This window comes from Rattus rattus, chromosome 1 (assembly GCF_011064425.1).
Source record: "Rattus rattus isolate New Zealand chromosome 1, Rrattus_CSIRO_v1, whole genome shotgun sequence".
Taxonomy (NCBI): Eukaryota; Metazoa; Chordata; class Mammalia; order Rodentia; family Muridae; genus Rattus; species Rattus rattus.
The window spans coordinates 51571619-51593397 of NC_046154.1; the positions used below are offsets into that span (position 1 = coordinate 51571619).

The 21779-nt window shown below is 43.4% G+C and overlaps 1 protein-coding gene across 2 annotated transcripts; it reads right to left on the reverse strand.

Moving 5' to 3' along the window:
- Positions 1–339: 339 nt before the first annotated feature.
- Tctex1d1 (Tctex1 domain containing 1) lies at positions 340–21044 on the reverse strand. Of its 2 annotated transcripts, XM_032901473.1 has the most exons (5): positions 14990–15408; positions 13096–13213; positions 8969–9060; positions 2368–2492; positions 340–775 (listed from the first exon to the last, which is right to left on the reverse strand). In XM_032901473.1, the coding sequence occupies exons 2-5, from the start codon at positions 13194–13196 to the stop codon at positions 572–574; spliced, it is 522 nt and encodes a 173-aa protein (XP_032757364.1). In that variant the 5' UTR covers positions 13197–13213; positions 14990–15408; the 3' UTR covers positions 340–571. The 2 variants fall into 2 exon arrangements, with proteins under 2 accessions (XP_032757364.1, XP_032757373.1); XM_032901482.1 differs by lacking the exons at positions 13096–13213; positions 14990–15408 and adding an exon at positions 20299–21044.
- Between the last annotated feature and the right edge of the window lie 735 nt (positions 21045–21779).

The following is a 21779-nucleotide window of genomic DNA, read 5'->3' on the forward strand; positions in this document are numbered from 1 at the left end:
TCTAGATTTAGCCAGTGGCCCCATGGGACCATGGTAATTATTATGAAATCATTAATTCTATGTCAGTACTTTCAACTGTCAGGTACACGGAACAGCAATTGCAGCTAATGAATGCCCCTCAATTTGTTAAATGTAAAATGAAAACCAGTGTTATTTTATATACGGTACTGAAACCTATTAACATTTGCCATTTTTGTGTATGTCATCGAATTATCCTATCCTATCCAATATATATCCAGAGTATGTTGCTGTATATTTCTAGAGCTTTATCAAATAGTGGTCCAGGAAATTCCAGCTCTCCAACTAAAAGAGAAATAAAAATTAGCACCCAAAGCGGTATTTAGCTGGTGTTTTTGTTTATGTGAACCGCACTGACTTCTGCTTTGAACAAACAAGACTGTTTTCTTAGGCTCCCCTCCCCCTCCGCCAGTCCTCACAAGCGTGATGGAAGCTTGCAGTCCTTTGAAATCTTCATCTTGTCTCTTTCCCACAGCTTTTGCCGGTAGAACTTTTGTGGATAGAGACACCCAGCCTGTTTCACGATTTTGAGACACGTGGACCGTTTTTTCAGTCACTCAAAGTAAACTGCATAGACATTTGCAAGGGCAAAGAGAGTAGGATTTTTGAAAGTATAGGATGAGACGGTATCACTTTTAGGATTCCAGAGGCATCTGCTGCCAATAACTATGCTCTGATCATCCCGCTGTCCGATGTAAACGGTCACAATTAGTTTATACCGCGGAATCATTAACTGCTTGACCTGGGTCTTAATAACCTAGAAAGTGAGAAAAAAGAGGGGCAGGGAGTTATTTACTCACACTAAACCTCACAATTGTTAAATGTAATATAAAATCAGAAGAGAGTATAACTCGGGAAGGATGGACGGGACCAAGAGGAGGAGGGCAAGGAGGAGGGAGAGCACGATGTGAGAGGGGAGTGTGATAGCAGATATGTGTGAAAGGACCATAATGAAGCTCGTCCCTTTCTAGGCTAATTTTAAAAAGAGATACGAATTAAAAAACGTTTAAAGAAAATAGCACGGTGTACTATAGATGCTTTCAGTCTCTCGCAGAGCCATAAGTAAACTTTCCTTCAAGTACTACTACCCTCATGGGGCAGGAGTCCAGGAACAAACAACAACACTAGCAATAAGCCGCTGCCGGCATTTCTGAAGCATTTCCGAAGACTTTCAGGAAGCTTGTCATCTGCAGGACAGGATTCAAAGGATTATTACATCCTTTGAAAGTCTATAAAGGATGGTGTCCCTTTGAAGAATGCCATGACTAGGGCTATTTTTGTTTTCTGGCCTAGTGAGGGAAAGATATTTTACAATCTCCCACAACATAATAGATATAAATATTTATCCCAGAGATAGATATAAAATCCAAAGTAGAAGAAACTATCATAAAATACACTGTGGTTGATAAAACATGGAACTATAGTTAAAGACCATGATATACATCATCAACATCACTCAAAAATTTCCTGTGGCAAGGAGAAAACAGCCCTTACAACATGTATTTACCAAAACCAAGAGAAACAGGTTTTGGGTGAGGTGATGGCTCATGGGTAAAGCACTCATACAAGTATGAGGACCTGAGTTCAAGTCCCCCAATCCCAAGTAAACGTCAGGCATGGCAGTGGGAATTTTTGATCACAGCATACCTACAGGGAGGTGGGGCAGACACAGGACAATCCCAGCTAACTTGGCGTATGTTGCAGTGAACATCAGACTCTTAAACAAGATGACACGTGACGGCTAACAGAAAAGGTTTTCCTCTGACCCCTACATGTGTGCAATGGCGCATGCATGCCCACATTCACAAACAGAGGCACACACACATACCATACGTACACATCATACAAATGTATAAAATGGGTTTTTTTATTTAAGTGGCATGGACCTGGAGAGCTGGCTCAGTAGTTACAAGCACTTTCTGCTCTTACAGTTCCGTTCCCAGCATTCCCAGCAGCCAGCTCATAACTGCTTGTAACACTAACTCCAGGGGATCTGCTCCCTCTGACACTTGCACACACATGTGGCATGCACACTTTGTGTGCATGTGTGTATACACACACACACACACAATAAAAATATAAATCTTTTTTTTTTAGAAAAAAGTGGAATAGTTGTATACAAGCAATAGATTTGTTGTAAATCACACATATAATGATAGTTCTAAACAAAGGCTCATCATATACACACGTACCTGTGCACAGTATGAGCTAATAACTATTTCTATAAAATATAATAAGTATGCCATTGAACTGATTCTGAAAATGAATTCTTTTCTTACAAAGCAGAAGGTGGGCTGTCTTCCAGCAAATAGTGTGGTTAGAGCTAACACTGGGCAAATTGCACTGTACCTCAGAAATTGTTTTAGTCATTTGTCTGCAAAACTCCGGGTCATACTTTGCTTCTTGTAGGTAGGTAGTTAGTACATCTTCCAAAATACGATTGACAGTGGCCACGGGGAAAGGTTTGGTGGGACCTAGAAACGCACATGTAAATTCTTTAGAAGTCGTTTCTAATCATACCCATCTACCTTATCTGTTCATAAAAAGAACACTGACTCATGAAACCCTTTTAGTCATCTGGGTGAACTCCAGCTATGGGAGACAGAAGCCACAATGAGGGTCAGGTTTTTCTGGAGAGAATGGGGGGTAGGGGAGATGATAAACTCAGAATTTACCAGGCTTCCTCAGGAATACAGGGAGCTCTGCTGACGTTAGCACCACAAGCTTCTTCTTCACGTCCCAGTGTTGGTGGCTGCTTACTTCAAAGCCTCAGCACCTTTCACATTGGCTCCTCCTTGGTGTTTACACTCAACCCACACTGCTCTGATCCACCCCACTGCAGCCAGAAAACTTGCTTGGAAAACCTAGATCTTAAAATGGCATTCTCTTTAGGAAGGGTCTATGTGCACCTGTGGCCTGTGTGTGCCCTGTGGCCTTGTTCCAGCCACCATAGCTCCCCGTGTGCATGCTGCTCTAGTCTCGCAGGCCCCATCTGTCATATAAACACACTTGTGTGTCTTTACCCTTGTCCACTCTTTCAAATGGGGCCCCATTCATCCTCCATCTGTCCATTTAAGGCATGGCCACTCAAGTTCCAATTCTGGCTCAAATCTCTTTCCCAGGCACGTTTTCTCTCTCAAATCTCACCCCAGATACAAAACACCTCTCACTGATTCGAGACACATGAGTCACCTTTGCTGTCCTGGATACCTGAAAATAGGTAAGGCATCCTGCAGTTCTCTCCAGTGCATTAGAAGCAAGACCGGGGCCAGTGGGATGGCTCGGAAGACAAGGGTGCTGGCTGACAAGCCTGATGATTGGAGTTCAATCCCTGAGACCCACATGATGGAAGGAGAGGACCAACTTCTAAAGGTCCTCTGGCCTCCATGGGGGTGCTGTGGTGGCGTTTGCATGCTTGTATGCACAGATGCACGCACAGGAATGAATGTAATAGACTGTTAAATAATAAACCGTTAAAAAGGTAAAATAGGAGGAAAGCAATGGTAAGATGGGGTTTTTATCCTCCTCAATGTTTTAGGGATAATTTCTGGGGTTAGTGGATTTAAACATTTTATAGATAAAAATCACTACACAAATAATAGTTACAGTTTGCTGACCACAGTCTGTGTGTCAGGGGCTGTGGCAAGCATGTATTTACCTTATAGTATCATTTAGTAGATCTTTGAAGGGACTCTGTGACATATTTTGCACACGTGGGAATATGGAGGTGTAAGCCCAGAATCACACGGTAACAGAGCTGGGACGATGCCCAGGTTTATCTGGCTTTAAAACTGATATTCCCAGTCGCATTTCATCCATAGACAGATCAAAGCTTCAGACATCTCTGGAATTATCTGTATTATCCTTCTGGTGTCTGCCCTTGCCACTACTTGGCATGCACAAGGTGCCAAGGCTTGGTGTCTAGGGGCTGGATAGTTGCTGAGTTAGTACAGAGGAATCGAGAATGCTCTCCAACTCTCTTTTAGCAGTTAACAGTATCTATTAGTGTTTATTCGCAATGCCTACATCAGGTAGGGGCTAAGGAAGCAAGGCACACCATGGTTGGGACGATTCTAAGAGGATTTAATGAAAGGATTTAATGAATGGGGGAGGTCTGGGAGAGAAAAGGAAATTACAAGCGATAGGGTCGTCCCCTTCCACCAGTGGAAGCATGCCACCCTAGGCCTGAGCAATCCAGGAAGGGAGCTTGGACTAGATCCCAGCAGGGTTGAATGGAAATGGCTCCCTTAGGAGCGCTCTGTCCCTTGGCTGAGAGATGTAACCAGTCTGAGACGGAGACAGAGACGTGGCGGGGTGCCAGGGCAGCAAATCCCCAGGCCTCACACGCCTTTCATCCCTGCGGAAGCTTCCTTGGCTTTACTCAAGAGTAGGCTACAGTGTAGGACTGCAGTCCAGCGAGCTCAGTCTCCTGAGGCTCATTAAGAGAATCTTTATTTTGATGATATAAGAATGATTTAATCCGATTTAAATTTAATAGGAAGCCCAGACATGGAAATGTATGATTGTAATGTTAAGTACTGGGGGGCGGGGGTTAAGGCCAGTCTCGGATACATAGTGACTGTGAGACCAGCCTGTGCTGCATGTGTGACTTTGTCTAAAAAACAAAAAAGGAAATCAGGTGGGGACCAAGCAAAGGAAACATTGATACGACCTGAAACATTAAAACACCTGTTCAGCAGGAATCTCAAGCAGTTACTCAATCAGGTCCTGCTCCGGACCCCAGGAGCCAGGGATTGGGTATCAGAGACAGATTACCCTACAGCGAGCCTGGGTGCCCTCTGGTCTCTGTGTGCATTTTGTGTAAGGTTCCCCTGTGCTCCTACCTTTACCTGGGGAGCTGTGGGCAGCTGATAGCTTCTGGAGGCAGGACAAACCTTTAAGGGCTGTCCACTATGCTCCTCTGGGTGGTCCCACACGCAGGAATACATGGACAGCACATACTACAGTCAGTGGTTATTGGGGTTTGGTTTGGGGGTGGATCTCAGAGGAGGTTAGGGGAAGGAATTGGGGGTCCAAGTACAATGCTTGGAATGCTCAAAGAACTAATAAAATTACTTTAAAGAAGAATCCCAACTTATATCCTCCTATTGAGAAAAGTCAAATTTGAAGTGACTTTCTCCTTTGTATTGAAAATATTAAAAGATTATGCCATTAGCCTGGACTAAATTAAATGGATTACATCATTCTGATAGACACCCAGCCCTATCAAGCACTCACATCACATGCCCTTATTACTTGGTCAATATTAGTCCCAGGGAATCCATTCTGCCTTATGTTAAGGTACCCATCCTCATTATTACATTCAGAAAGTGGATGATTCTTCTAGTGCAGATATATTGGTCAAGGCAGTGCTCCCTGCCCCCTCCCACCCACGGGAGCAGCATCTGCCCATCTGGAATGGATCGTCTCCCTCTTGTAGTCATGAAACACTACAGCACCTGTCACTGCCACCCGTGAGTCCAAGTGCGGAGCGCAGGCGATTGGCTCAGGGGTGGCATAGCTCTAGGCAGGCCACAGGAACACTGTCTTTAACGCTTCATTTCAAAGTAGAAGTGGGTAGAAAAACAAGTCGGCCCCTTCCTTATAGCAAAAGCCATGATTTATAAACCCCAGGAACTACCAGAGGCCACGTGGCTCAAGGTTGGAAGGAAGAGGTTGGAAGGAAGGCCACAGCCCGAGGAGGAGGAAGTTGTGCACATTAGCAAGGGAAAGAGCATCTGGGATGGGCGTGTCTGGTTCCCAGTACCGCTGTGCTCTACTGTTCCAACGTCTTCCCCATACACTGCATCCCCTTTTGTCTCACAAACATGATTACGCTTTTTAAAACTATTTCTCTACATAGTAATGAAGCCTCGTTCCTCACATTCTATTGGCCTTTCCCTTGCACATCTGGAATCACCTGTCACCTTTCTCAGACTCAGAGGTGGACATTCAAAGAGATGGGGGCAGAGGCAAGGCAAGCTCCTGAAGTTCAGTGACAACTGATGCAATCAACAAACCTTGTCCTCTCCATTCTGAGATGTTTCCCCCCCAAGGAAGAAAATGGTATGGATTTCAAAAGATCCGAAAAACAAGAGTAAAACTTAAAAAAGCAAAACAAAGCAAAACAACAACAACAGAAGACCCAAACCTAGTGAAAGCAAAAAGCCATCTGTGCCATGGCTTCCTCTAACTGAGATAACAAGCTTACTCTTAGGCCTGGCGTCCCACAGTTGGGAGCTGCAGGCTAGAGGGTCAGCACTTCAACACTGTCCTTGGCAATGTAGTGAGTCCGAGGCCAGCAGGAGCCATCTGAGACTAAAACAAAACCACGAAAGAACTACTTTCGATTATTTTGTGCTATGATTTAAAGAGATGAATTATATTTTTAATGGTTAGACCACTGCAGTGGCTATAGTCTCAGACTGAATGATAAGGGGAAAGGAGAAAGCCTTAAGAACACTTTTATCGGGTGTCTAGAGAGATGGCTTAGCTGCTCTTCCAGAGGCCCTGAGTTCAATTCACAGCAACCACATGGTGGCTCACACCCATCTGTAATGGGATCTGATGCTCTCTTCTGGTGTGTCTGAAGACAGCGACAGTGCACTCACATGCATAAAATAGAGGAAGAAAGAAAAGAATCTAACTGAAACTCTTCACCGATGTGATGTTCATGGTCACTATCTTAAAAAAAAGTTACCTAATTTTAACCTGAGCTCTAGAAATAAAGTCCAGTGCAATACTTACTCTATAATTTATGGGGGTCACCTTGAATTAAACAAGAGATAGTGACGTTGGTGACGGTGGGAAGGCCCTAGTCTGTCCCTTTCAGCTGCAGTTCCAGAGAATGGGAAGCAATGTGCATAAAGCACCTCACTGACTCTCAGAGCATCCCTGGACCTAAAGACCTTTGTGTTACTTACACACAAAGAAAGCTATGATTTCAGGTGCGTTGCTTAAATATCACTTCTCTGGGGGAGTCTCTAAACTGGCATTCACCCTCAGACAAATCAGCTGCCACGGGCTGCTGTTACTTTCTCCCATTCTCTGGGGCGAGTGAGCAAGGGTTAAGTGGCGCTTTATTCTGAGAAACGCAGGCTTCCCATTTCTGTGTTTTCCCCTCATGAACTATATTCTTGTGTCACTTTATCTATGGTAGCTATAATCATCTAGATAAAAGGATAAGCACACATAACCTAGGATGGCTTTAGATGGTGCAGTGGTGGTGAGCTCCTATCCATGGAACCACGTCTCTAGTCTTAATGATAAAAGGCCTGTGCTACGTAAGTCTGCGTTCGAAAGCAGCCAATCAGCTCTATTAATAACTAAACTGTACTTGCAATTCTACCTGCCCTTGCGTTTATTTGCCTTGCGAAAGGTACTGAGGAGCCTTTAGTAAAGATTGTCTTACATCAACTTGATGCAGTACTGGGCAGGAGAGTGGGGAGTGAGGACGATGGTCAGCCAATCACCTACATTCAAAGGCCAGCACTTCTGAAACTTAGACAATTAGTTTATTCGCTTGTAGCAATTGGGGGTGGGGAGAAACACGGAGATTCCCGTTTAAACTGCTTTATCCTTGATGTAATTGGATTCCATTCCAGGCCTTTCTTCCTAGCACTTGACTCAAAGTCACAGGCTGCCAAGAATTAAGAGCCCGTGATTGATAAGGCAGATAGTGGAGGCCCTTACCTTTAATCCCAACATCCAGGAGGCAGAGATGTGGATCTCTGAGTTTTAGGCCAGCCCGATGTACAGAGCTAGCTCCGGGACAGTCAGGGCTACACAAAGAAACCGTGTCTCAAAACAACAACAACAACAACAAAACCAAACAGTTTGCATATTGGAGAAAACTTGACCCAAACTCAGGTTGCTGACTGGAGAAGCTAAGGGCAGCAGCCAGACTTAGATACACCACTAAAGCAAACTGGATGGTAGGAACATATGCTGTCTACCGCAAGCAGTGTGAAATGCTAGCAGCCTTCCCTGGAGCCTGTAGTATTGGACTGAGGGTCTCAGACAACCACCACAATAGTACACCCATCATGTAAACACATCTAAAGTTACAATGTGTTTGTCCTCCTTTTATCTAAGTAATTACAGCTTCTCGGAATGAAATTGGAGGGCTGTCCACCATAAGAAGATGAAGAGGGATGCTGTGTTTCTAACTCAAATAGTATTGGGATCACTGCGGAAAACTGGCTCTAAGGCCTAGCCGGCTGGGGTGATGGTTTATAATTTTCTTGGGTTTAACGGGCCACAGGTGGAATTACCCTGGCCCACAGAGTCCGTCTCTGCTTCTTGGTAAGCCTCTGTGGAATTTATGTAGGGCAGCAATTATATATGAATTCAGATAATCATAGCAGGCACACACTTAAAGAAAACAAGCAGATCTGTAAAGAAACAGGGGTGGGAAAAGGTATTTGGAGTGGACTCCACCTGGGAGCACAAGGGCAGGTGTGAAAGCCTTTGTTTTCAGACCCAAAATCTCAATGGCAGTAGATAAACATCTCTGTCAACAGGGGACCAGAGTGGGCTGCCTCTGCACTGAGGGATTTTTTTTTCCTACACCATCAACAACCTTGGTTGGTTTTGAAAGATAAACATCAGTTCACATCACATCTCTTTCACATCACATCTCTTACACACACACACACACACACACACACACACACACACACCCATCTCCATCAAGAAATGCCCAGTGAACCTGAATTCAGTCATATATTATACACATTTATGGCATCTAGAGATAAACTGGAGATTTAGGTGAACCTGATTTGTTTTGTTTCAGTTTTTCAAAGCAAGACCGTAACTCTGTAATTTGCCACCCACTTTCTCAAATTAAGGTCCCTTTTCTAGGACTGAAGACAATGACAGGCTACCGCTAAGCCAGCACTGGTCACTGAAGTCAAGGTTTAGCATGCAGACCAATGACAGAGCAGCACACCTAACTGGTAGGTGTTTTCCATCCGGACTCGAAGGCCAGAGGATTCATCATGATGGCTGGGCTCATCCGAGTGGGACACTGTACAGACAGAACTAAAAGCAGAGGAGGAAACAGTGATTAGTCACAAGGCTGACAACACATAACGTTGCTTCAAGCAAGTACATTCAAACAGGCTAGATTTTACTGAAAGGAAGTTTCCAATAAACTGTATAAATTGCCCAACGGCTTATTTAAAGTCTGAAACACTTTAGAGATGGGAACACTGAGAGATGTAGAGAAGTTACTGGGACAGAGTCTCAGGGTCATGGTAGAAGCCAGAGCAGGTGCTGACCTAAGTCTACCGGGGTGGTGCAGTGAGTGTTTCAAAAGCCATTGTCAATGGAGCCCCCTAACAAAGACACGAAGGCATACCCCACAGTAAACAAGGCTCACAAATGGGGCTTGGCGGTGGATAAAGAAGCTTAGCGTGTTGGGAAACAAATCCACACAGACAGAGGGTATTATAAAAAGATCATCCTGATAAGTTCCACCAAATCCCTTCAGAATAAAAAAAGAAAGAAATGGGACACTCGCCTATCTACGTGGTGAGAGAAACCACAAGTCACCTAAACTCTAAGAAGTCAATCAGTGTCGGTCACCTTTTTCTCAGCATTAAAAAGGATTGGTCTCCAAGGCAATATGATCTGATCCAGGTGTGGAACAAGAAACCCAAGCAAGGAGGAGCCCCTGATGGGTTCTGGCACTGTGTAATTCAACCTAGCCCATCGAAAACCAAGTAGGACTAATGAGCTACAACGTTCTCCCCCAACGTCCCTCCACCTGCGAAGATGGAGGTTAAGACAGATGCCATTTCAAAGGCAATGATCTCTCTCTCTCTCTCTCTCTCTCTCTCTCTCTCTCTCTCTCTCTCTGTGTATACATTTGTATCTAGGGGTGTGAATGTGTGTTCAGAGTGACCATTTCTCCAAGTAAAGGCTATCTTTTTGCTGTAATTGAATAGGAAAGAGTTATTTGGATTTCATTTGTTTTTTGAGGTAGGGTCACACTATGTAGCTCTGGCTAGCCTAGAACTATGTAGACCAGGCTGGCCTTGAACTCCCGGCCTGCCTCTGCCTTCTGAGGGTCAGGACTTAAAAACATGCACTGCGCCTAGCTTATTTGCTTTTAATCATTGGGATTTTTCTTTCCTTTCTGTCTGTGAGAAGTTTAAAATACTTAGTTTGCAGATGTTTGGAATTAGTGGGATCTGCAAATTGACATTTTGAGAAAATCATGTCACTCTATTTTTAAAAGTCCTTTGGTACAGTATAGTTTTCGGGACAAATTAAAGCTCACTCACAATGTCCGAGAGGGTGGTGACATTCTGACTGCCTTTGTCACGGTGCGTCTGTGTGGTGGTGATTCCACGCTCTTCCTTCTAACACCTGCTTTTCTCAATTTCCTGCTGTGTTTGAAGTAGCAACCAACCAGTTAGGCCATTGTGGCTACAGGTGTTGAGGGCGGGGCCAAAGATGATAGACGGTTTCTGCCTATGAAACTGATGGTGAGGTGATTCTGGGATGAGTTTATGTGCCTATCATTATGTGTGCTGCCTTCAATTTGGCAACACAGCACCTATCAGCTATTTTATTTGATCTTTTCAACCTCCTTTGATGCTGTAAAGAAGTCATCACTCTCTCCATTTGAGAGAGAAAAAGAAAGGAGGCCAAGGACTAACTGTCACACATGTAGGGAACACAGGCTTTGATTTTTTCAAATATTCCATTTATCTTGCGGTGGAAAAGCTTAATGTGTGCTTACAGCAGACAGAGTGAAAAGGGGGCGGTGACTAGTGGGGATCGTGGATGCATTCAGATATGTGTGTGTGTGCAGTGTGCAGAGTGCAGGAGGTGTTGGTGTAAGCCTTTGCTGTCTTCTGGTATCATACTAAAAATTCACAGAAATCAGAGTGATGCACAATTCATATCAGCTGGCTTTAAAATACAGAAGGAGCAGCCATTCTTGTTACCCTTCTGCTTAGGGTTATTGAAGCCTAGTGGCCAGTGTACTCTATGCTATTATTGCTATGAAGACGGTGCCTACCGACTGGGCAGTTTCCGAAAACCAAGGGTTGAAGTCTGACATATAGATTAGAAGTTTTAGAGGCTGGTTTGTTTTTGAATTATTAAAGATGTTTTCTTGGAGTATTTTTTTTGTTTTGCATCTGTGTGTGTGTGTGAATGTGTAAACGTGTGTATGTATAGGAGTGTGTGAGTGTGTACAAGTATGTAAATGTGTGTATGCATAAGTCTATATGTATAAGTGTGTGTGAATGTGTGAGCGTGTAAACGTGTGTATGTATTAGTGTGTGAGTGTGTAAATGTGTATATGTGTAAGTGTGTGTGTGTATGTATGTATAAGTGTGTGTTTGTGTGTGTGCCTGTGCATGCAGATGCATCTAGAAGCCAGAGTTTGCTGTCTTTCTTGATCCTCTCCACCTTACAAATGGAGGCAGGGTCCCTTGCTGAATCCTGAGCTCCGGAGTCATCCTGTCTGGCTAGTCAGCTTGCTCAGGGGGTCCTCCTCTTTGCTTTCCCTGCCAGTCCCCTTATTACAAGGTAGTTCTCACATCCATCTGGCGTTTACAGGTTCTGGGAATTCAAACTCCAGTCCTTACACTTGTGTAGCAAGGGCTTTACCAGCTGAGCTTCTCAAGTGTCTTTTTCTTTGCACGGTAATCATGTAAATACTGTATGCTCTTTGTAAAACATGCAAAACACATGGGAAAGTACAGAGTAAAATTATATTACTAACCTTGATGCTTAGGTAATGACCGTTAATATTAAAAAAGAATGTTTTCAGATATATAATTTTACATATACAATCCTCCTTTGTTTTTGCTTTTGCTTGAAACTGCATCCTAGTCATATTTAAAATATTAGCTTAATATACAAACATTTTGCATTTCACTGTTTCTTCTCCAGGCCATTTAAATTGCTTCCAGCATGCCACTATTATAAGGGAGCTTTTAATTAACATGTGACAGGGATTGCCAGTTTCTTCCCAGTGTTGCTCCTCTCCTTTCTTGGCAACAGAGCCCTAACATCTCTTTCTAAATGAACGGCAAACTCTTGGCCCCTTATTGTGCTACTGGAGATCTGTGGCTTATGAACCAGTTCGATGCAACCAGAACTGACTGGGGAGAAATTCGAGGAAGATTTCTCAAAATAAAACAACAGAACAAAACCCCAAATCAACAAATGTAAAGTAACTGGTAGGAGCCGGTCTTCAATTTCCTCTGTTACTGGAATGTGTGGTGGACGGCCCAGAGACTTCATGATTCATAGACTGGAGAAGAACGGCAGTGCCTAGGTCTCTGAACTGCCCTTTTCTTATGTGGGGAAAAAATGTATTTCCATTTTGTTTAGGGCACTGTTTTGTATTTGTTTTAAAATGGTGTTACCATACACATTAGGTGTTACTGGCAGACACTTGTTGAAACAGACTCCTCTAGATCAGTGGAGTCAGCTGTGTGAAGGTAATTTGCCCAGTTTTGTTGGGGAAGATGAGGCTGTGCCAAGATCTTAGCTGTTTTACTAGAAGCCTGGCTGCCTTGATCATACAGAGGGAATGCCTAAGTGACCTATTGCGTTCTTTCTGCATTTTCGAGGCTGACAATGTCTCCAGTGGACTACAACTTCAGAAAACATTTAAAAAAAAAGCTTCATTATTTTTATTTTAAAGTGGTGTGTGTATGTGGTGCATGTGGTGTGTGTGTGTGTGTGTGTGTGTGTGTGTGTGTGTGTGTGTGTGTGTGTGTACATGTTCTCAGGTGGCCATGGAGGCCAGAGACATTGGATCCCACTAAAACTGCGGTTAAAGGTGGTTGTGAGCTGGTGTGGGTGCTGGGAACTGAATTTGGCCCTTCTTCTCCAGTCTGAACTTTTATTTTTGAACATTGTGTTTATGTTTGTTTCTTTTCCAGTATGAAGACTGTAGTGCATTGAATGAGAATGTTCCTCAGAGGTTCTAGCATTTGAGCATTCGGTCCCCAGTTGGTGGCACTGTTTGGGGGAGGTGGAGGAGGTACAGCCTTGGTGGAGGAAGCCTGTCACTACTGATGGACTTTGAGAGCTGAGCATACTCACGCGTTGTTCTCTCTGCCTTGTGCTTGTGGTTCACGATGTAAGCTCTCAGCACCCTGCTCCAGCCGCCGTGCCTGCTGCCTGCTCCCATGCTTCTGTGCCATGATGGTGATTTACCTCCCTGGAACCATAAACTCGTGTACACCCGTCCTTCTAGAAGACGCCTTGATCAAGGTGTTTTACCACAGCAACAGAAAAGGAACTAACTCAAGGAAGGCGGTAGGGCCTCCCTGAGGCCAGCTGGGCCCTTTCCTCATCCTTATGAACCATGGTCTGATAGTTATGGGTTAGCATGCGATGGGTGGGAAATGGAGAGATGAAAGAAATATGGAAAATTTAAAAATAATCTATTCATCATATGAGTGATGACTTCAGAGATAGATACTGAGCAAGGAACATTGCAGTATAACATGGGGTAGTTATGTTTTCATTTCACTTTTATTTTTATTGTTTTGTGGACGGGTCTTTTGTCTGCATGCATGTCTGTGTGAGTCCTGTGAGTTCTTGGTGCCCACAGAGGCCAGAAGAGGGTGTCAGATCACACGAGACCATGAGCTGCCACAGGGGTGCTGGAAGTAAACCCTGCTTCCTCAGAAGAGCAGCTCGTGGTTCTTGACCACTGAGCCATCCTTCCAGCCCCTTGGTAAGTTTTTAGAAATTGAAGAATTCCTAAATTTTGAAAGCATGGAACTATCAATGTCAATCCAGAACGCTGGCTGACACGAAAGAGCCTCAAGGCTCTTTGAATGGCTAAAGACAAGCCAAGATCCGCTCACTAAATACATTGAAACTTTCAACTGCTGGTATAAATACAATAAACACACTGGCTACATTTCCCAACACTCCAAGTGGATGAGGTCCAGTTCTGTGATCCAACCAAGGATTTCCTGACACATAGCCTCACTGCTTAGAGAATGCTACAGTCAATTTTACCTTAATTAACTGAGACAGTGTCTTGCTGTGTAGTATGGATTGGCTTGGGATTTGCTAGGTACAGGAGGCTGGCCTCCAACTCTGTGATCTTCCTCACCTTTGCTCCTCAAGTACATGTGCTGAGAATCTGATCTAAAAGCTGGTGCAAGCATTCAGCAGACAAATTCATGGTAGAGACAAGAGAAAGAAAGTATATCTTATACAAAGTTACTTTTATAAATCAAAATGTGTAAAATTCCATGTAAAAATCCAGGCCGTGCTTAGAAGTGCCTGAGCTACTTTTGAGGACAGAATTGTATTCAGGTTTCTTGAAATAATAAGAGTTATTCTTGAGAACGAGAATAAATTTCTGGGTTTTGTAGCTGGTGGCCACCCATGTCCCTAAGAGTGCCTTCCGTCAAGTTGGGAACTTGTCATTAAAGTCATGTGCTTCCCCCTAGTGGATAGACATTGCAGTGCACAGAGAAAAAGCTATAGGTTCTGTGTTTTTGTTTTTGCTTTTATTGTTGTTGTTGCTTGTTTTTAATTTAAAAAAGCTTTTAAACAAGAATTTATTGGCTACAATGTGTCAGAGTTGAGAGAATTGATGATACAAAAGATGCATTTAAAAATAGATATCTATGCTCTAGGAACATGATATAGAGAGTAAGATAGAATATACATAGACTTGCTTAAATGGGGACCAAGACTATCTATGGACTTTTTTCTGATTATGTCTAAGACCTAAAGCATGCCAGCTCATTTCCTAGCAGTAGATGGTACTTCTTTTCCAGAAAAGCAGCTTTGTGGAAATCATGCAGTTCCATGATATCCCATTTGGCCTGGCTTTCTAGAAGTTGAAACTTCAGGAAGTTGAAAACTTCCACAAATTAAATGAGAAAACAGCAGAAGGCGTCATCTCACGGGAAGCATTTTTTTTTTTCAAGAATAGGGATGGTTTTCAAAGGACAAAGAATACACCTACCTCTTGTGAAAAGTCTAGCCCTGGCCTGATGGAAGTAAACCTAGAACGGGAGATTGACAGATCAGTTATAGGTGTGAGCAAAGGTAGGGCCAGCTCTTGATGTTGTGGGCGACTGCTCATCGGAGAGGAAGGGAGCTGAAGGGCAAGGCCAGACAATAAACTTCTCTTGCAGGGCCTGAAGGAGGCATGGTTTCTAAGCCACACTGCAATCATGAGAGGTGATGCCGTGTGTGTCTGAGCCCTGGCTTCCTCACATGACTGTGAAGTCATCAATGACGGGTGTGGTCAGCCACAACAGATTTCCAGTGCAGAGGAAACCCCTCTCTCCTCCTCATTCTTCCTTCCTCCTTTCCCCTTCCTTTCATTTTTTGAAATAGATGCAAATGGACCCTTTGAATACGGAAGCTAAAATAAAGCTTGCTTTGTACCAAACACTTGAATAAACACTTTTTCTAGGTTGTGAATTCATCTTATAAGTCACTCCAGACTTACTATATAATGGGCCATAAGCATAATTTCAGAGCAAAAGGACATAATTATTCAAGAATTCACATGGTGCCATAATTGCCCACTCACTGATCAAAATATTTCATGAAGGTCAGTTTTGCTCCTGGGTACGATTCGGTCTTTGAGATGTCATACTAGGAGATATGAAAGGAATTAAGCTCTCTGCCTCTGCAGAACTTAGGATTTTATTATTTTTAAAGCTTATTATTATTGTCCATCTGATGTGTGCACTGAACAGCTTGGTCTATTTTTATTCTCACTGGCCTCAGCAATGTTTGCTATTCTGTCTACCAGCATTTCGCTATCATTATAGGTGCAGAAGGCACCTTGTTCGAAGTTTTCTGAGGCTGTCACGTTTCCCCGTGGTTTCACCTGGAAAGTGACATGTTATGTCTCTAAGTCTCTCTCTCTGGGGCTAAGCTGCCTCTCAGCTCAGTGCAGATGGTACTGTAACACATGCTATCTGGTTGGTCTTCTGTCTTCCAGGCTTTCCTGTCAGGGATGCAGAGAAAGGATAGCCTGGCCTAATTTCTGATACATGGGCTCATGGCTTGGAATCCTAGAGTAAATTGGTCCATGTAAATTTACTCGTCCACGTGTTTACCTGAGCAGGTTCTCACAAAGTTCATGACGGTGGCGCCTTCCAATTTGGTCAGTCACTGAAATGCACATCGGACTGTGAAGGAGTTCCCCGGTAGCTTTGGGTTGGCTGGAACAACAATGATCTCTAGGCTGGACCCCTTCAGGACTTTTGTATGCCTAATGTGTGGGGCAATGGCTGACACGCAGTAGAGGCTCACCGTGTCTTGAGTAACTAACAGGGAAGTCAGCATAGTGTGGCTGACCTGCTCTGCTGGCTGCCCTCAACACTTTCCCGTGGAGAATGGTGTCTGCCCACAGTTTTTGGTCCTGTGACATCATGAGAACTTTGGTTTGAGGCAAAAGAAAGACTTTAGTTTTTAACCTTCACCCAAACCTACAGTAGAACTACTGGTCAGAGCTCATATGCCCAGATAGCTTGCTGCCTTAGCTGGGGAAAGTGACTTGACTTCATGCCTTCGGTTTCCATTTTAAGGACAGGCGAGGAGAGCACCTGTGCTAATGCTGTTTCATGTCTGCCTGAGGGTGAGCCTTCCAGCAAGTAAAATGTCAGTGTGAATGCCTGCTGGGACTCACAAGTGGAAAACCCAAGGTCTCCGTGAAGAAGCAGCCCATGGCATTCATGCAGATTATACATGGATCGCCTCTTTCTGTGCAATGAAAATATGCAGCTAATAAAGGACTTCCTTCTGTTTGCTAACTCAGTGGTTTTAGAGTCTCAACCTGCTTGAGCTGCTGTTTCTTTATTTGAAAATGGGGATGATACCTGCACCCATTTCATAGAGGAGACATTGACAGACATTTCTGGAAGAGGTCAGACAATGGGACTTTGGGTTTTGTGGACCCTTGGCTTTCTGTTGCTGCTGTGGGTAGACACTGCTGCTGCTGCGATCACAAAGCTGCAGGAGGCGCTGTACTGAGCGGGCATGCCATGCCTTAAAATCTGTATTGATGGACAGTGAAATTCAGCTACGTAATAACCTCTCCTAGCTGGGAAACCATACCCAGCCATACCTCAGAATGGACTTAGTGCTTGGCTTGCCAGCTCCAGTTACATGAAGCTTCCTGGAAGCAGAGCTGAGGCAGGCAGATGCTAAAGGCTCAACAGTTGTTACCATTTCTCTTCTTCTAAACTGTTTAAGTGAAAAGTCAGTTTCAGATTTCCCAGTGGGGTGGATGAAAACCAAGAGTGGAAAGTCTTGTACGAGTATGCATTTGTAGCCTGCTAGGATATGGGGGCCTGGCTTAAGAGGTTTCATTTTGCTGCTGAGTGCAGTGGGGCCCTTCTTGATCCAAGCTACTCAAATGATTAATGACTTTATGACCAGCCTGGGCAGCAAGGTTACCACCTTAACATGATACTTCCCTTTCTTTAATAAAACGTAAAAATGCCTTATAAAATATAACTTGAACGAAAAAGATCCAATTCTGAAAGCAGGTGACAGTAGCAACATGGAATACATGCTCAATCTTTCCCTCATGACGCAGGAGGCATTCACTCATTCGTTATGCCCAGGATGATAGTTAGACACCAGTCACAATTCAGAGAACTGAAGGCATAAAAGTCAAGACGAAAGAACAAACCCATGCTGATCTTACACCAACATCCCCAGTAGATCTACCTGCACTCTTTTCTTTTCTTTCCTTCTCACTGTCTACTGCTATAAAGACAAGTGGGTTTGCAGTGTTTTGACAGAGCTAGATTTAAAAACCAAACCAAACCAAACCAAACCAAACCAAACCAAACCAAACCAAACCAAACCAACAACAGCCCCATCACATACAGGCCTATGAAGAAAGGGAAGGATAGACAGACAGAAAAAACTCTTCAGTTTACAGGTAGAGGTGGTCCAGGATAGGAACTTAGTTTCCTAAAGAGGTGAGAAGGAGAAGGAAGGAAAGCAGAAGAAAAGAGAACATTTCATACAAGGAGTGGGGTTCCAGCAGTGGTTGGGGCCAGGCAGAGCACTGAGGGAGAGTGCGTATGGCCAGAGGGCAAGGTGCCCACAGGAGTGCGGAGGATGGGAACAATACCTGGGGACCCCAGAGCCGTTCTCTGAATTTGGGACTGTATTTTTGCCATTGTAACAAGTTACTTGACCTGAAAGTCTCAGCTATTCCACAGTAAACAGTAAGAATGAGAAGGCCTAGCAGGATAGGAGGAGAGGATTGGGAGGGCTAAAGGAGATGATGTTCAGGTCCTGAGTGCCCTTCAGGAGATGACTCATAATGCTGACATTTAGCTTTTGAAAAAAAGTGCTTTGAATTAATTTTCAAGAAAAAGATGCATCATTTCCAGACACATTATTAACATCAAATCATGTCTCCATGTGAGAGATACTAATATTTCATAACTTTTATACCAGTTGATGATGCGCATGAAGGAGAATCGCTAATACCACAAGAACTGTGGTTTGCAAAGAACAAACCAGGGCTATGAGATGGCTCAGCTGTTAAAGACAGTTACTGACAAGTCTGATGACCTGAGAGTGATTCTTAAACCTTCATGGTGGAAGGAGAGAACCACATCCTGAAAGCTGACCTTGACTGTCACACACATGCTGTACCTGGCACATGAGTCCCCTTCCTCTCCCCTCCTGCACAAATAAATATAGAAAAGAAGCTAGTTCTTTAAGTTTGACCACACCCTGATTTCAGATGACTTTCTACTATGTTTAGGAAGAAGTCGATGGAAGTAGGGATGCTGCTTTGGCGCTATTTTAAAACCATGGGGCCGTTCTATCAAATTCTTACCTAACTGGCCTTGATAAACAAATAAGCTGTATTTATGTAGACAATTATTTTTCAAGATATTTTAAAAGAACATGTGGTTGCCTTGGTAACAGGGCTTGTAGTGATGAGAAGTAGCGCAGGGGAAGTTTAAAGTCTTCCTGGTAGAACAGAGAGAGCCCAAGTCCAATTAGCATCCATGTCTCAAAGAAAGACATAGAAGGAGGGCTGGGGTGTAGCTCAGTGTAGAATGTGCAAGAGGCTCTGGGTTTATTCACCAATCCCCCAACCTCAAAAGACAGAGAGTGCATGAGAGAAACCTTGTAGTGGTTTAAAAAGGAGCAGCCAGAATGACTGAGGCTTAGAAACAGGAATTAATGACTGAAGCATCTTTCTTCTGACCTAGAGTGGGTTTCTGTTGTGGTATACTGTTTTCCAAATATGTAAAAGAAAAGCAAGACTGTGTTAGCAGTCTACAAACTTGTAGGAAAAAAGTGGAATTGTAAATGAGCGTGGGCACCAGTCGAATCACTCTGATAATAAAAATGATTTGGCTTCCACAACCCCACTTAACCTTGGTCTGTTTGGCAAAGCACACTAACTCTTGCTTCGCAACCATGGCATTAACACAGGGTGTCCTCAAATCCGTCTGTTGTATAAGTTGATTGACTGCTATGTCCGGTCATCTGTCTCATTTCCTTGCCGATACTGGTCAAGATGAAGTATTGTGGAAGTATTAAAGGGGGATTCATCTCTTTACTTGTGCAGATGCCAATCATGTAGCAAGAGCCCAAAAAGTATTCATGACCCTTGACCCACTAACTATACTGTTGAGAACCTAGTAGAGAATCATTATACAGTGAAAAGAAGAAGAAAAAGAAGAAGAAGAAGAAGAAGAAGAAGGAGGAGGAGGAGGAGGAGGAGGAGGAGGAGGAGGAGGGAGGAGGAGGAGGAGGAGGAGAAGAAGAAGAAGAAGAAGAAGAAGAAGAAGAAGAAGAAGAAGAAGAAGAAGAAGAAGAAGAAGAAGAAGAAGAAAAAAACAAAACAAATTGAAAATATCCAATAGTTTGAGGACGATTAACTGATCCTGGTTGCACATTCATAAAATATTATATACCATTTAAAAGGATATGCTAAAGACTGAAAATATAGTACAAAATTTGTGTTAAATGGGTGATGTTGATTACAAAATGTACAACTATGCAGTTTTATAATATTGAGGAGGATTTAAGGGATTTGTGAGGGTGGTTGGTCTCAGGTGTGTGATTTTTTTGCATGGTGAGAGGTAGTTTTGAAGGCAGTAACCACGCTCCTAGCATCAATGTAAGCCTCTTCTCTCATTTAACTATGGCTCTAAGGACCAGTGGAGCACTGTGTTTGCCCACTGCTACCTTGTTCTATTCCTAGGACAATGTTTCAGCTCTTGGTAAACATTGCTCATAGTTGGAGGCAATACACATCCAGGTACTCACTTTTTGACCCGCCAGTGACCTTCCTTCTGTCGGAACTCATGATTATTTGGGGAACACATGCTCCCCCTCTTCTTCATTGCAGAAAACAGTTTATCTTTAGACAAAGCTGACATCATCACACTATAGGAAAAAATAATGTTGCAAAAAAGGAAAAAAAATGAACATCTTTTAGTTTTTTTAATTAAATTTCATCCTAGGTAGAGGACTGGGCTGCTTCTATAACCCTTTTGAATGGGGGCTGAGATTTTTGGAGAGCAATAATGTGTAGTATAAGTAGTTATTTTGTTGTGCCAATACAACTGGAAATAGGAAAATTTCTATTTAATAGTGTACCTCATTCACACAAGCAGAGATTAATTCAGAGCCCAAATGCTTAACTGATGTAGTGGGAGAAAGTCACTCTGGAAAGATTGGCAACTATAGAAAGATGCAGTCCTGTACTGCAATTCAACGTTTTTATTTTTGCTCTGAATCCAATCTTGCTGTAAGTCCCCTAGTTAATATTTGCTGCTGTGGTAGGCAATGTGGTACGAGCGTTTGCGCTTGGATAGACAGTCAGGAGAGGTACATTGGGAGTTGCCAGTTCTACAGAGAGCTGGGACCTATTTGGTATTTGCGGAGGCTACCAGTCTTGTAAAACATGGCCCCATCCTTCACTGTGAAACTTCAGTTAAAAAAAATCTTAACAAAAGCTATGAGGTCAATCATGGGCCTAAAGCAGCCTCAAAAGGGAGCCAGAGGTCTGTTAACTAAGAAAGCTATAGCTGAATTTTGCTAGTGGAGTCTCCTGCTGGTCAGAGCTCTCGTTTCCATCAAAAAGCTAAAATCATCAGTGTATCGACCTACACATGCGCAATAATGAAGAGTGTCCACACTTTAAGGCTATAGCCTTGTTTTGTGGTTTTGACCTTCTTTGGGGTCCTTTCTAGAAATCATAGGAAGAAATTCCCTAAAAAGGAGGTCAGGTTTACTAAAAGTTGAGAGAAACAAGCCTGTTACCTTACGTCATGAATATGCTATCTATCTCATAAATATTCATACACTTTAAATTCCGCTAGAAACAGCTCATTGCACCGCCCCGACCCCTTCTGCCGCCGGTGCTTGTCTCTTTGGAGAAAAGCCTTGTTTTACTCAATAGCTGGCTGTTTAAAGCTTGCCTCGACCAACTCTTTCCAGAAGAACTAAGAAATGCATTCCTAAAGTGAAGGTGCCTCCCACGCTTGTCAATTCCCCATAATTAGCTGGTCCCTACTCTGTTTGCTGACAAGTCCTCCCTAGAGAGAGACTCCAGATGGAGTTCAGAGGTCTCCAGATGTACAGCGAGTAGCAAAGTGGTCGCCAGCGGTCACCAGATGAGTTGAGCGTCACTCTTTGAAGACCAAACTTCGGATCCTTTTTTTTTTTTTTTTTTTTTTTTTTTTTTTTTTTTTTTTTTGGGGCTGGATGCAGAGATCGCCTTTTCCCCACACTGGCTGTCTGCA

What these genes read in the sequence shown, in the direction of transcription:
- Tctex1d1 (XM_032901482.1), bottom strand. Translation starts at nt 20,414, where the DNA reads ATGATGTCAGCTTTGTCTAAAGATAAACTGTTTTCTGCAATGAAGAAG. An exon ending in GGTCACTGGCGGGTCAAAAA is followed by an intron (nt 9,061 to 20,298) that starts GTGAGTACCTGG and finishes CTCTGCTTTTAG; the next exon opens with TTCTGTCTGTACAGTGTCCC. An exon ending in GGAAAACACCTACCAGTTAG is followed by an intron (nt 2,493 to 8,968) that starts GTGTGCTGCTCT and finishes GTGCGTTTCTAG; the next exon opens with GTCCCACCAAACCTTTCCCC.